The 13,203-nt window shown below is 51.8% G+C and overlaps 1 protein-coding gene across 2 annotated transcripts; it reads left to right on the top strand.

Annotated features, from left to right (window-relative positions):
* The first annotated feature begins 4,807 nt into the window (after window positions 1–4,807).
* PNOC (prepronociceptin) lies at window positions 4,808–12,930 on the top strand. Of its 2 annotated transcripts, none has more exons than XM_015859892.3 (4): window positions 4,808–4,941; window positions 7,544–7,679; window positions 10,426–10,837; window positions 11,929–12,930. In XM_015859892.3, exons 2-4 carry the CDS (start codon window positions 7,560–7,562, stop codon window positions 11,976–11,978), a joined length of 582 nt encoding a protein of 193 aa, XP_015715378.1. In that variant the 5' UTR covers window positions 4,808–4,941; window positions 7,544–7,559; the 3' UTR covers window positions 11,979–12,930. The 2 variants fall into 2 exon arrangements, with proteins under 2 accessions (XP_015715378.1, XP_085398404.1); XM_085542278.1 differs by having other exon boundaries at window positions 4,889–4,941; window positions 7,504–7,679.
* The last annotated feature ends 273 nt before the right edge of the window (window positions 12,931–13,203 follow it).

Raw genomic sequence — 13,203 nt, 5'->3', positions numbered from 1 at the left:
GCGCCTGAATGATGGATTTAGGTTGGATGTTAGGGAAAGTTCTTCACTAGGAGAGTGGTTAGGCCCTGGAACAGGCTGCCCAGGGAGGTTGTGGATGCCCCGTCCTTGGAGGTGTTCAAGGCCAGGTTGGACGGGGCCATGGGCAACCTGATCTATGGGGTCTCTATGGGGTCTAAGGGGTCTCTATGGGGATCTATGGGGTCTCCTGGGCAACCTGATCTAGTAAAGGTGTATGTTTGGTGGCCCTGCCAGGCAGGGGGGTTGAAACTACGTGATCCTTGAGGTCCCTTCCAACCCGGGTCATTCTGTGATTCTGTGATTCTGTGATTCTGTGATTCTGTGATTCTGTGTAATGACCCCGAGGGCCACAGAACGGCCCCCCCCCCCCCCCCCCCCCAAAGACCCTGTAGGGGAATAGCTGCCCTCCTGGCTCTTCAGCACGGTCCTGCTGCAGCCCCCTAAGAGATGTTGGCCTCAGTAAGAGGGGGCTGCATCCTAATTGTGGGTTATTTCAACCCCTGCAGCCCCCCACAGCCCCAGTGTGGGCCATGATGGGAAGATCTGTGCTCATTCCCAGCCCGTTAGCAATGCCTTCAGGTGGTGACGATGTAACATGGTGTGTGTGGTGGTGTAACTATGTCAATGGAGAAGGGAAGAACCACTGTTGTCATCTACATGGACTTTACTTGTCATCTACATGGACTCTGATGCTACAACCACAACATCTTCCTCTCCAGGCTCTAAAGATGTGGATTTGATGGCTGGACTCTTCATTGGATGAGGAACTGGTTGTGAGATCATCCCCATAGAGCGGTGGTCAATGTCCCCATGGCCAGATGGAGACCAGTGACCAGTGGTGTCCCTCAGGGTGCTCCCCTGTTCACTGCAGGGGAGTTGGGTTGGATGGCCTTTAAAGATCCCTTCTAACTCAAACAATTCTCTGCCTCTATTTTAACGCAGCGAGCTAAATAAATAAAGATAACTGAAGTCAAATCCCAGCTGAGGGATTGTTAAGCACTGAACCCACCAGGGCAGTTTGGACTCTATTAAAACACGCTGCACATCCTTCTGGTGACTCAGAGGTTTTATGTGCAACGACGACAGTGATGTAGCAGTTTTGCTTTTAGAAAGCACAACGTGCCAGCATCGGGGTTTGGGGTTTCGTGGCCCTTGGGATAGAACTGGGTGGGATGAGGAGAGTGGCAATGAGTGGGATGAGCAATTTTGTTTCGTAGTGAGCAGAGAAATCCTTTCTGGTTATTTATCCATTGGGGAATGCATTGTCTGTGCCTTGACAACCTGATCCTGACCCCATATCCTGCCACAGCCCCAGGGACAAGTCATGGTCCTCAACACTGCGGGAAATGCTTCTTCATTTATGATTGCAAAAAAGCTGTGGGAATTTTGGGGCTGATGATTAGTTTCATGGGAAGGAGCTCGATGCAGGGGAACAAATGAGGAGGTGGCTCTGACACCCCCCTATCCTGGTCCTTTGGGTGCTGTCCACAGAGTTTGAGAATAAACAGGGCAATTTTGAGCTGTATTTGTGGGGTTTTTGGAACCTGAACCAGAGTTTGAGCATAAACAGAGAAGCTCCAGGATGAATTTGAGCATTTTTTGGGCTCTGAACCCATGCATGTGTGTGTGTATGTGGGCCCATGCTCACCACAGCACCTCCTGAAGTCCTCCCCTACAAAATGTCCTCCCTACCCTGAAGCACTGGTAGAGATTTGCATAAATTTGAGAGCTATTAACCAAAAATTCATCATATGGTTCTTACGAGCCAGCATCTTCTGTTCATCCCAGGCTCAATCCTATCTCCAGCATGGTGACCCACTGTTGGCATGGAGGGGACATACAAGGGACGATGTGCCATGTGTTGAAGCACAATTAGTGTCAGCTTTATATTTTTTCCCCTTGAAAATGGGATTTCTTTAGCATCCTCCATCCTCCCCTTGTCTCTTTGTTGTCTCAAACACCAGAGCCAAAAACCAGCTGCAGCCCTCCCAATGGAGATGAATGAAGAGCGGCAACCCGCGCCCATCCGTCCATCCATCCCCAAACCCAAATCCCAGCACTGGCATCCTCGTGGGCAGGAGGTGATGGGCTGCAGCTAATAAGTAGCTGCTGCACGCTTTGAGCGACAGCTAAATGAGTGTAATTGTGCTTTCCATAAAATGCAGTTTGGAGTAAGATGACACAAATCCTTGTCGGTCCCACTGAGTGTGCGCCAGTGGTGGCTGGGGGGTTTAGGGATGATGGGATGAGGTATGGAGTAACTAAGAGGAAGGGCTGTGATGATTGTGCACATAAGTTTGTGGGTAAAAATAACCCTGAAGAGTAAACAGAATGGTTTCTGAAGACGTCATTTGTCTTTGTTGCTTATATAGGGTTGATGTTTTGAGACCCTGAAACCAGCACTGGAGGACGGATGGAGACTCCAGGTCAACCCACAAAGCAGAATGGACATCGGTGGAGGGTTTCTGGTGGGGTGTCACAAATTTCTTCAGCCTCCCCACCATCCAAGAGCCACCCCATCCACCTGTGGAGATGGCCACATCCTGTATCTCCTGGGGCTGAAACAAACCCCAGCTTATTTGTTTATGTGTTATGTATGGTCATATATATGTTTGTATGTTCAAGAAATGTCCTCTTAGCCCATTTCAGGTCCCTGCTGCCTTCTCCCCTGCTTTGCTCAGGAAGTCATGGGAAGGTGGGATGAGATCTTCTGAGGAGCTCTAGTCCAAGCCATGCTAAGAACAGGACCAATCCAAATGCATGTCATTGGATGGTGATGTTCTGTTGTTTCTCCCATCCCCATCACAGCCCCTCAGAGCCCTCCCTGAGCTCACTGAAGCAATGGAAACCCAATGGTTGGCTCTTCTCATGTTTGGATGAGAGGACAAATGGTGCCCATGGGAGTGTGAGGATCCTTCATCAGGTTCATCCTCACCCTACCAGGTGTCACACTCCCAAAAGGATGGAAACCATGAGCTTTAATTCTGCCCTCATTCTGCAAAAGGGATGAATCCTCTCCAAATCCTAAACCTACTCCCTCTCATGGGATTTAGATTCTAGACCTGGAAATGCCACAAAATGGGCGTTATTCCCAATTAGTGTGATGGCAACCCCTCCCACCAATCATCTACCCCCTCCCCCCAAGTTAATTAGCAAGACCACGAGCATCCTCACCCGATGTCCTTTGCTACCAGCTCAGCCCTATCCAAATCACTAGGTTAAAACCCAGCCTTGGAGGTAATTCCCTCTCACCAGGCTATGGTGATTCCTCTGGGGGAAATCCACTGTAAAATGCCCCCCAGAGGGGACAAGGTGCCTGCCCCCTTGCCATCCCCTTCCCTCCACCTTGGTTTGGTGAAAAAACCCCTTCATCAAAAACAACAGCAACCTGGATGGTTGAAGGAAGTCTGAGCAATAGGGACATTAATAAATAAATCAGCTCTCTGCCACAAAAGCAGTGAGGAGTGCTTCTCCCCCAGCTCCCCCCCTCTGCCACTTTTCAGCAGTTCCATAGGTTTCTGGCTTCTGATGCCTGCCAGAGCTTGCACAGAGCAGAGGTCTCAGGCAGGACATTAAGCGCGCTGTTTCGGAGCCAAAGCAAAAACAAAAGGAGCCGTTTTGCTCTGCTATGCAGCCCTTCCAAGGGAGTTGTTAGGGGGAATTACTGAGATATGATCTCAGTGGTGCTGCGGATTTGATTATTGAATTGCCAGTGTGGGGTGGTGAAGGATGCTCGGGGCAGTGAAGGATGCTTGGGGCCATGCAGGATGCTCAGAATGGTATAGGATGCTCGAGGTGATGAAGGATGCTCGGGGTGATGAAGGATTCTTGTGGTCATGAAGAATTCTTGTGGTCATGAAGGATGCTTGGGGCAATGATGGATTCTTAGAGAAGTGCAGGATGCTTTGGTGGTGTGGGATGCTTGGGGCAGTGAAGGATGATCAGGGTAATACAGGATGCTCAAGGTGATGAAGTATGCTTGGGGCAGTATAGGATACTTGGGGTGCTGAAGGCTTCTTGGGGTCATGCAGGATGCTTGGGGTGGTGCAAAATGCCTGGTGGCTTCAAGCAGGGTGATCCATGGGGTCACTTAGATGGGAAAAAAGAGGCAGTGCTGCTTGGTGTGGGAAAGGGCTGGAGGCGGCCGTGCCCCTGAGGTGGGAGCACTGGGACACACCTTTGGGATGGACCCAATGGGCCACAGATCCACCCCATTTTGGGGCAAGGGAAGAGATCCCCTCCCTTTCCAAATGAAAAGTTGTAATTTCCCCCCCATGTCCGTTGAGCTGCCCCATCCTCTTGCCCGCCATCGATGCTGGTCACACTCATTAGCCACACTGGAGCAACAAACCTGATGAGCCCCTGTACCCCCACTACCCCCACCCACCCAGAGGTGTTTTGGGGTAGCGGGACTCCCATCCCGATCCTGGGGCTGCATCAGTGAAAAATAAAAAAAGCAACATTTTAAACCTGTTATGCCCTAAAAGAAATTATGGCGGTGGGTGCCCCCCAATGCTCAGTGGATGCTCCAGCTTCGCAACTCATGGCTGAGCCCCCCCAGCCCCATAACCTCCCCCAAAATCTTCTCCCCATGCTGCTCGAGGGCACTGCACTGAGGTCTGGCAGAAAGGGATCTGGGGGTAACACAGCCACCCCATATTCACGCACCCAAATGCGATGCCGGAGGACACCCCACTGATGGGAACCGGTTCACAGCACAGAGGGGCACAAAGGGGGGGACACACGTCCCCTGTCCCCAGCTGTCAGTGCTGCCTCAGCCCCCGGGGGTGGGCTCAGCCCACGTGCTGGGGGCCGGGCAGGAGGTGTGGGGACGGGTGTGCACACCGTCTATATATACCACCGAGGCACCGGCGCCGGAGGAGGCACAGAGCAGAGGAGCCAGCAGCTGACAGCACACTGCAGGTAGGAGATGGGCTTCGGTTTGCAGTGGATCAGGGAGGGGGGAGGAGGGAATTGGCTTTCTTTTTCTTTTTTTTTTGCTTTTTTTTTTGTTGCTTTTTTATTATTATTTGCTGGGTTTTTTATCCCAAGCATCACCGGCGAGGCTTCGATTCATCCCGTATTCCCATTCCTCAGCAAGGGTTAAAGAGAAATATCTCCCCACAAAGCCAAATGCACGATGCTTGTCCAGGCGAGCACCTGCAAAAAAGTTTCACCTTCCCCCAAATATCCCTTTTTGGACCCAAACTGGATGAGGAACGCAACAGGAGCCCGATGCGCGGTGAGGCAGCGGGGTGGCAGGTGAGATGCAAAGGGTTTGGGGTTTGATCTGGCACAAAGCACCCGGCTTCTGTGTCTCCATCCCTGCACCGATGGCCTGAAGGGAGAAACCACAGGATTACCAAACCCCAAATTACCCCTTTTTGGTGTTTTTCTCTTTTTTTGGGGGGAGGGGGTTGATATCCAGGACAAAAGGGATAGGGAACTTCACAACTTCAGCACCGCGGGATGCGCCGGGAGGTGCCTGGAGCAGGAGGCATCGCTCCCTCCTCTGACAAAGCACAAAAGGGAGGAAAATGGTTGGGTTTTCGTTTTGTTTTTTTTTTCCCCCTTTATATTCTTGCCGTCCCCAACAGAAAGCAGGAATGAATGGGGACGGGCGCAGGGAGCAGCCCTCTGCCCAAAGCTTTTACCTCTCAATCGCTCCATCGCTGCCCCATCTGTGTTGATCATCTCGACGCAGTCTGTAATTTTGGCCAATTATGGCCAATTACCTGATGGAGGGACTCAACAAAAGGAAGCGCTTGTTTTTCCGACGAGCACCGGGGAAGCAGGGGGGGCTGCTTCCAATCCCCCCCAAGCCACTGGCACAAAGATTTGGGGCGCGCTGGCAGCGTTGCCTTCCCCTTCGCCTTTTCCTTTTGCTGGTGGCAACTTCATATTATTTTTATGCTGGAGGAGAGCAGGAGGGGAAGTGTTTTACCCGTGCCAGTGGGGGATAGTGTTGGATAATAGTGGGGTTTCGTGCTGGAAGCAGCTCCGTGCCTCCAGGTCGGGCCTTGCATTCTGCTGGAAATAGTGGGATTTAGGAGGAAACAGAGCAATCATTGGGGCTGGCTGAGCTCTGGGAACAGTGCTTGTTCCCCACGTGGTGGGACAGACCCTAACCCTAATGAGAACATTCCCAGGGAACACAGGGTTCAGCATCCCTGAGCTGCCCTGTTTCAGCTGATTTCAGCCCAAAGCTCACACTCTGCAGAAAAAAAAAAACCCAATCAGCCCAAATCGAATGAATGAAAGTGCATCACAGCAGCACCTGCTGCCCATCCTCCTCCTCCTCTCCTCCCTGGTTATTGATGTCAGAGCCAGACCCTGCCGCTATCTGAACCACAGGCTGTATTTCCACCCAAATCCCTCCTTTTTACCCCAACGCTGTTATTAATGAGGATAATTCTATTTGATACTGGCGTACCCCAGGGCTGTGGGGCTCACAGTAACATTTTAGAGGATTCTGCATCCCTCCATCCCCCCAGAACCAGGCAGGTGCCCCACTTCAGATGGGCTGATTGCATTTTCAGGGGGCATCGATATGCGGTGCCACCCCTCATGCTGGGGCTCACATCCTGCCTGCCCCATAGCATCTTCCAGTTGGCCATCCAGTAATTCCCCCAGTCTCTGCACTCCAGCCCTCCCAGGTATACTGGGACACCTCCTTTGGGGGCATTGTGGAGATATTGGGGTTTTGCAGTGGTTTTTTTAGGGGGGGTGTTGTCCTCTCCCGGGAGCTTCCTGCCAATCCTCTGACTCACGCCGCCAGCCAGTTTTAATGAGACTCGGCGAAGATTAAGCCTTAATTCTGACTCCTTATCAGCTTTCCCTCTAGCAAATGACAAGCAGCTCCGCGGGGCTCTGTGTCACTGAGCTCGAAGGTGACCGTGACACCGTGCAGAATCCCCAGTGCTTCTATTGCATGATGCCCCCACCCTGGTGGAAAACATGAGCCCTGAGCCCTACCCACAAAAGCAAACCCACCTTCAAATCCCCCCCAGAGTGCCCCAACATGCTGATGGAGCACAGGTCACAAAGCCATTGCTGTCACCACTGAGGTCTTCTTTGCCCGCGATGGGCAAAGCTGGATGTGTGGTTCCTGGATGCCCATCAGAATGGTGGCTGAAGACTGGAAATCACAGTTTTAGAAGGAAATGAGGATTTCTGGTCTGCTGGTGGAGCTTGTAGAAGGCTTTAGACATCTTGCCCGTCTCCTTGCCCAGGACATGTTTTGCATGAAGGGATCAAGGTGCCACCAAGGGCAACTTTGCTGTCCCCGTGTCCTCAGCCTCACTGCTGGCACACAGACATCCTGTTTGGGGACAGCCTGAGACGTGACACCTCACCATGTCCACCTGCTAAATTAAGCTCTGCTGGTACTCGTGTCACGAGATAGCCTGGGAAAATGGAGCTGGGGGTGGGAGGGAGGCTCATTCCCATTATGGTGAGGGCTGAGCGTTGCTCCAACCCATTTAGGAGCAGTGCTGGGGCTCACAGCTTTTGTCTCTGGCTGCAGCCCCGCCGTTGTCACCATGAGGGCCGTGCTCTGGGACCTGCTACTTCTCTGCCTCTTTGCCCGGGCACGGAGTGACTGCCGGGGGGACTGCCTGCGCTGCGACCGCCACTTCTACCACGATGGCTTCGACCTTCTTGTAAGTGCCCCCACACCCCCTCTGGGGTTTGGGGTGCTATAGTGGTAGGGCATGGGGAGATGTGGGGCAGTGAGGAGCCTCGAGGGTGCTGCTGTCCTTGTCTCTTCTTTTTGGGCACATTGAGGGGATGGATGCACGTGGCAATGGTTGGCACACCATCAAAGTCTACCAAATTGTCCCCAGATTGGCTTGGGGAGCTGCTGGAAGTGATGGCAACAAGGCTGTGATGGCTATGGGATGGAGCTGACCTAACTGGGGAGGGTCCACGACCTGCAACATGCCCTCCTGGCAACCCCATTGCATGCCCCTGCCAGAGATGCCAGCAGCCCAAAGGCCACTCAAAACCTGTGTGCCCCATCAGGACCAGCACTGTGCCCCACTGGGGCTGCAGATGAGTGGTGAGATGTAATATCTGGGGCAGGTAGAGATCTGCGGGGCTGCCGAGCCTGTGGGAGACGTGGTGACGGAGGAAATTTCACACTGCAAAGGGATGAATCAGCCCATTCCTGCCTGTAATGCTTTCCTTTCCCCTCCGCTGAGCCGTGGCCGGACTCTGGCCAGGAGCATTTCTTTCCTTCCCATTCCCCTCCACCCACAGGGAAGCATTGACCGGCTATTTGTTAGCAGCACCGCAGTGATAAATCACGGCTTACTGTGACAGGGGAAGCCCCTGGGGCTGGGAAATGTCTTAGAACCAGTGGGGATCAGACATTTGGTGGGGATGTCACAACCGACCCAGTATCAGTTTTGCTACTGTTGCAGTGGGGGCAAGATTTGGGGTGTACCACCCTGTGTTTGGCCCTAAAATTTGGAAGCATCAAATGGAAATGTCCAAGTAGTTTTCCAAGGGCTGCAGAGCTGTGACTTCAGGAAAGGAAGAGGAGAGCCTGGCATGCCTGCACCATCCAGGAACCAGGTCTTCAAGATGTGGATGATCAGCCTGCGTCCTGGTCCCCAGAGCCACGGACGGGCCGTGCCAAGCCACAGTGGCACCACTAATGCAAACTGAAGTTTGGAAAGAGCCTCATCAGTTTCTTTATTCACTGAACATGGAGGAGCATTGGGCATCGTTTGCCAAGGATGCCCCAAACACCATGAGCTGGCCACATCAGAAGATGTTTCCTTATGAATTAAGGCAGCGGGGCAATGGCTGAGGACCCCGGGATGCTTATGGGTCTGTGTTGTGAATGGGTGATAAGACTGCTGATGGCTTTCAAGACCTGAGTCACCTGGGGACAATTCTTTTTTTTTTATCTGAAGAGCCTGGCTGGCATCAGGAATGGACATTGTGAATTTCTGCACGGTCAGATGCTTGAGCTGTAGCTCTCAGATCCCGTGTTGGGATTTACAGGATCTCTCACCCACGGAAGTCAATGAACCCATGGCAAAGAATGGTTCTGCCAATGATTTGCCTTGCAGATGGCCTAACCTGGAAGCTGTGAGATGCATGCCAGCATGTTTCAGACATAGGATTCTCCATGTTGGCATCAAGAGACTCAAGGAACCCACTATGAAGAAAACACTGAGATGGAACCACTGCAGGAAAAGGGAAGAGAAGGCCCCCCTCCTGGGATCTCCAGCTTCTTGGGATATTTATTGAGTTTGGCTCTCCAAGGACCTTCTCCTTGATGGTTTCTCCGGGGTGGTTTCCCCAGTTGGCTCTTGGGAAGGGATGGGATGTGGGTGCTGAGGAAATCCAATGACATGGTCAGGTCACTTTGGGTGGCCTTGGAAGGGATGTGGTGACCCTAACGACTGAGGGAAGGGCTAACTCACTCTTAACATCTGGGAAGTCAAGGGCTGGTTGGCCTCACAGCAATCCTGGGGCAGATGGCAGAGAATGTCATCCTTTTCCGAGCACACAAATGACAAGAAGGTCACTGGGAGCAGCCAGTGTGGATTTACGAAGGGTAAATCATGCTTAACCAACCTGATCACTCTCTGTAGCGGGACGTCTGGCTTCTTGTGACTTCTGTCCTAAGACAGCTCAGCACTGGTGAGACCTTTCTTCATCACTACAGAGATGGAATGGACTGGAGTGAGAGTACAAGAATCCAGAACAAGAGAGAACGTGGTTTTGTTGTGAGATGGCCACATGCTGAGTAATTGTGGTTTCCATCCTTGGAGATAACGCCAACCTACCTGGGGTGCCCATGCTGGAAAAGCTCTCCAGAGGTCCATTCCCACATCCACCATCCCATGGTGCCCTTTGGGGCTCATGCCTGGCTGAAGAATCCCACAGCACCCAGCAGGGGGAGGTGGGAGTGTGGATGGCAGTGGGGAAGGAGTGTGAGGGATGATGTAGGTTCAAAAGGCAGTTCTCCAGCATCTTCATTACTTCTGTGAGCCTGGGGATGGTTGAAACACTGAATTTGGGACCAAATAGTGACTGGTAAGAACTGATGTGCCCCTGATGCCTTTCTATGGTATCTTCCAGCATGTTGTTGGGCTAGAGGTAGAGAGAAGCCCAACAATCCAAGAGATGATAGATTAAACTGAAAGAGTAAAGGTTTAGATGAGGTACAAGGAATAAATTCTTCATGATGAGGGTGGTGAGGCACTGGAACAGGCTGTGGGTGCTCCATCACTGGCAGCACCCGAGGCTGGGCTGGACTGGGTTTTTGGACACCTGGTCTATGGCAGGAGTCCCTATGGTTGGGAATGGGTGGGACCTCAAAGTCTCTTTGAACCTGAACCACTTTGGGATTCAATGATCTGAAAGCTGTCCCCCCATTTCCCGACACAGGTCTGCATCCTGGAGTGCGAAGGTGAAGCCGTGCCACGGGCCACCTGGGAGATGTGTGCCACCAGCATCCGGTCTGCACCGCGTCCAGGTGCCACCGGTGTCCTCGGTGCCATGGAGCCAGCCGAGGCGGTGGCCAGCCCGCTGCAGGTAAGCGAGCTGCTGCGGCGCCGGGACGCCGAAGATGGAGGTGCTGGGATGGCGCCGGGCGCTTTCCCATCGCAGGACGAGGACATTTCCCGGCGGCTCGGTGGCGGCTTCCCACGGGAGACACGTGGCTCGTGGCCAGCGGCCCGTGGGGTGCAGAAGCGATACGGGGGTTTCATCGGGGTGCGCAAGTCGGCGCGGAAGTGGAACAACCAGAAGAGGTTTAGCGAGTTCCTGAAGCAGTACCTGGGCATGTCACCCCGCTCCAGTGAGTACGACATGGCCGGCGACCTCAGCGAGCACAACGAGATCTAGTCGGCCCCGCGGCACTGCGCCACGGACACGCGCGCCATGGCCAAAAATGTCAATCCATTGCCCCAACCCCAAAACCTCCATTAGGAAGGGTTTCTCCAGGAAGCGATGGCTGCTTGTTTTTTGTTTTTGGTTTTGTTTTCCATTGTAGTCTCAAAATACCATAATTTTACCCCTCAGCCCCCATCCGTCCTTTACCCCTTCTGCTTTTTCAGTTGGCACATTTTGCCCAAGAAATGCCAATTTTGCCCCACTGAGTGGCGATGCTGGTTCTTGGGATGCTCCAGTGCTGTGTTTTCCATTCCCAATGGGTGCACATCAAAAACAGAAGGCAAAAAAATAATGGCTTGGAAACACCAAGCCCCAAGCCTAGGCTGTGAGTCACTACCTCAGTGACACCCCAGAAATATCCCTTTGCCATAGGTTACATTACAATGTTAGGCAAAAGGGTTTCGTCCCTAACACCATAAAAGCATGCAGGATGTTTTGGCCCCCTCCTCCTATTAAAAAAAGCCACAAAACATCAGAAAGAAAAGGTCAAATAAAACCAAACCTGTTGCTTCTATAAATGAGATGAATCTTCCCCAAAAGCATCACATTGGCAGAGCCCAGTGGTGAGCGGGGAGCATCCCCTCGGCCCCAGGAAACAGTGCCGGGATGCTCCGAGCCCCCAACCCCAAACTTTTATACCCCTCCCTCCCTTTTTTTTTTCTCTTTTTACTTTTTTTTTTTTCCTATTTTTTGTTTATTTGGTTGGTTGGTTGGCTTTTATTTTTGCTGCAAAGCATCTCCCTAAACCAGGGGATTCCTCCGCAGCACTGCAGCTCCCCAGGGCAGAGCATCCCGGGGCAGAGCATCCCGGAGCACAGCATCTTGGAGCAGAGCATCCCGGGACTGAGCAACCCGGCCCCCTCTCTTGCACTGCTCTCAGCTGCAATTATTATTATTCTTTTTTTTTCTTTTTTTTAAAAAATTATTATTATTATTTTATTATTGTTATTTTTATTTTTTCTGTTTTGTTTTTTGTTTTTCTTATTGTTTTTGTAGCGTTCCGGCACCGCATCCCAGCACCTTCCGCCAGGCACAGGCAAAATTAAACCCTGCTCCTGTCCACCCAAGCAGCCTCCAACCTCTCTCTGACGGACCCCAAAGCGCTTCAGACTCTCATGCGTCCTGAAATCATTTTTCTCCCTTCTCAAGAGCAGCCAACCGGGTGCAATTTAAGCCAGGATGGGAAAGGATGAGGCCATCACCGGAGTGAGGAGTCGTGGGGTGGGGAATGGGGCAGAGGACTGCGGGGATTAGGGGGGGGGAGAAAAAAAAACAACAAAAAAAAGGGATTTTGGTAAAGTTTGCGCCCTGCTTGGCCATTGGGAACGTCCAACGTGGGAAAAAGGTGATTGAAAACATTTTGTTTTATTCCCCCTCCCAAGTGGCTTTTGGGCATCCCCTCCCAGCATTGTGTGCCCCCTCGGGGCTCCCCCCAGGATTTTACCCCCAGCATTTGGGGTTTGGTTCCCAAAAAGGGACCAGAGCATGACCCAGCACCCAGAGCTGGGCAGAAAGCACCTGGAAATGGTGTTGGTGTTGGGTTTTGTTTCTTTTCATTTAAAACATATATATATATATATATATATATATATATCATTATCATTATTTTTTTTGGTAATTACTATTTTTTGAGTGCTTTCCCTGAGGTTTTCTATGGACTCCGGGGTTGACTTCTTTGCTCAGCATCGCAGCGTGTGTTTCTGTCGCGTCCCCTCGGCATGTATCGTGTCCCTGCTGCCGTCCTACTGCCGGAGCCCGGGTCTCACCCTTTGTACAAAACAATAATGGTAATAATGATAACAATAAATACCCCTGCAAAAAGAAAACAACCAAACCAAACCAAAAACCCGTTCAACAAAACACAGCAAAAAAACCCCACCATCACCGCCAACAAAACTCAACCCTCTCCCTGTTCTTTTTAATTGTTTCATATGAAGGTTTCTCCATTAAACTTGTACATAGCAAAAGGATTAATAAATTAGTTTACTGTTTCTACGATATCAGTGCGACTGGAGACCGTCACTTGGGACAACACTTGCCCTGCTGCCATCCCTGGGGCTCAGCTGGGAAAAATAAAAAGGTTTCTAAGGGAAAAGATGAGACCTTTTGCATGATTCTCATAGAATGGCCAGGGGTTGAAAAGGACCCCAGTGCTCATCCAGTTCCAACCCCCTGCTATGTGCAGGGTCACCAACCAGCAGCCCAGGCTGCCCAGAGCCACATCCAGCCTGGCCTTGAATGCCTGCAGGGATGGGGCATCCACAGCCTCCT

Source organism: Coturnix japonica, chromosome 3, assembly GCF_054131305.1.
Source record: "Coturnix japonica strain WE chromosome 3, WE-NBRP24, whole genome shotgun sequence".
In the NCBI taxonomy this organism is placed as follows: domain Eukaryota; kingdom Metazoa; phylum Chordata; class Aves; order Galliformes; family Phasianidae; genus Coturnix; species Coturnix japonica.
The sequence above is the reverse complement of the archived record's forward strand: the minus strand, read 5'-3'. Positions and strand labels throughout refer to the sequence as shown.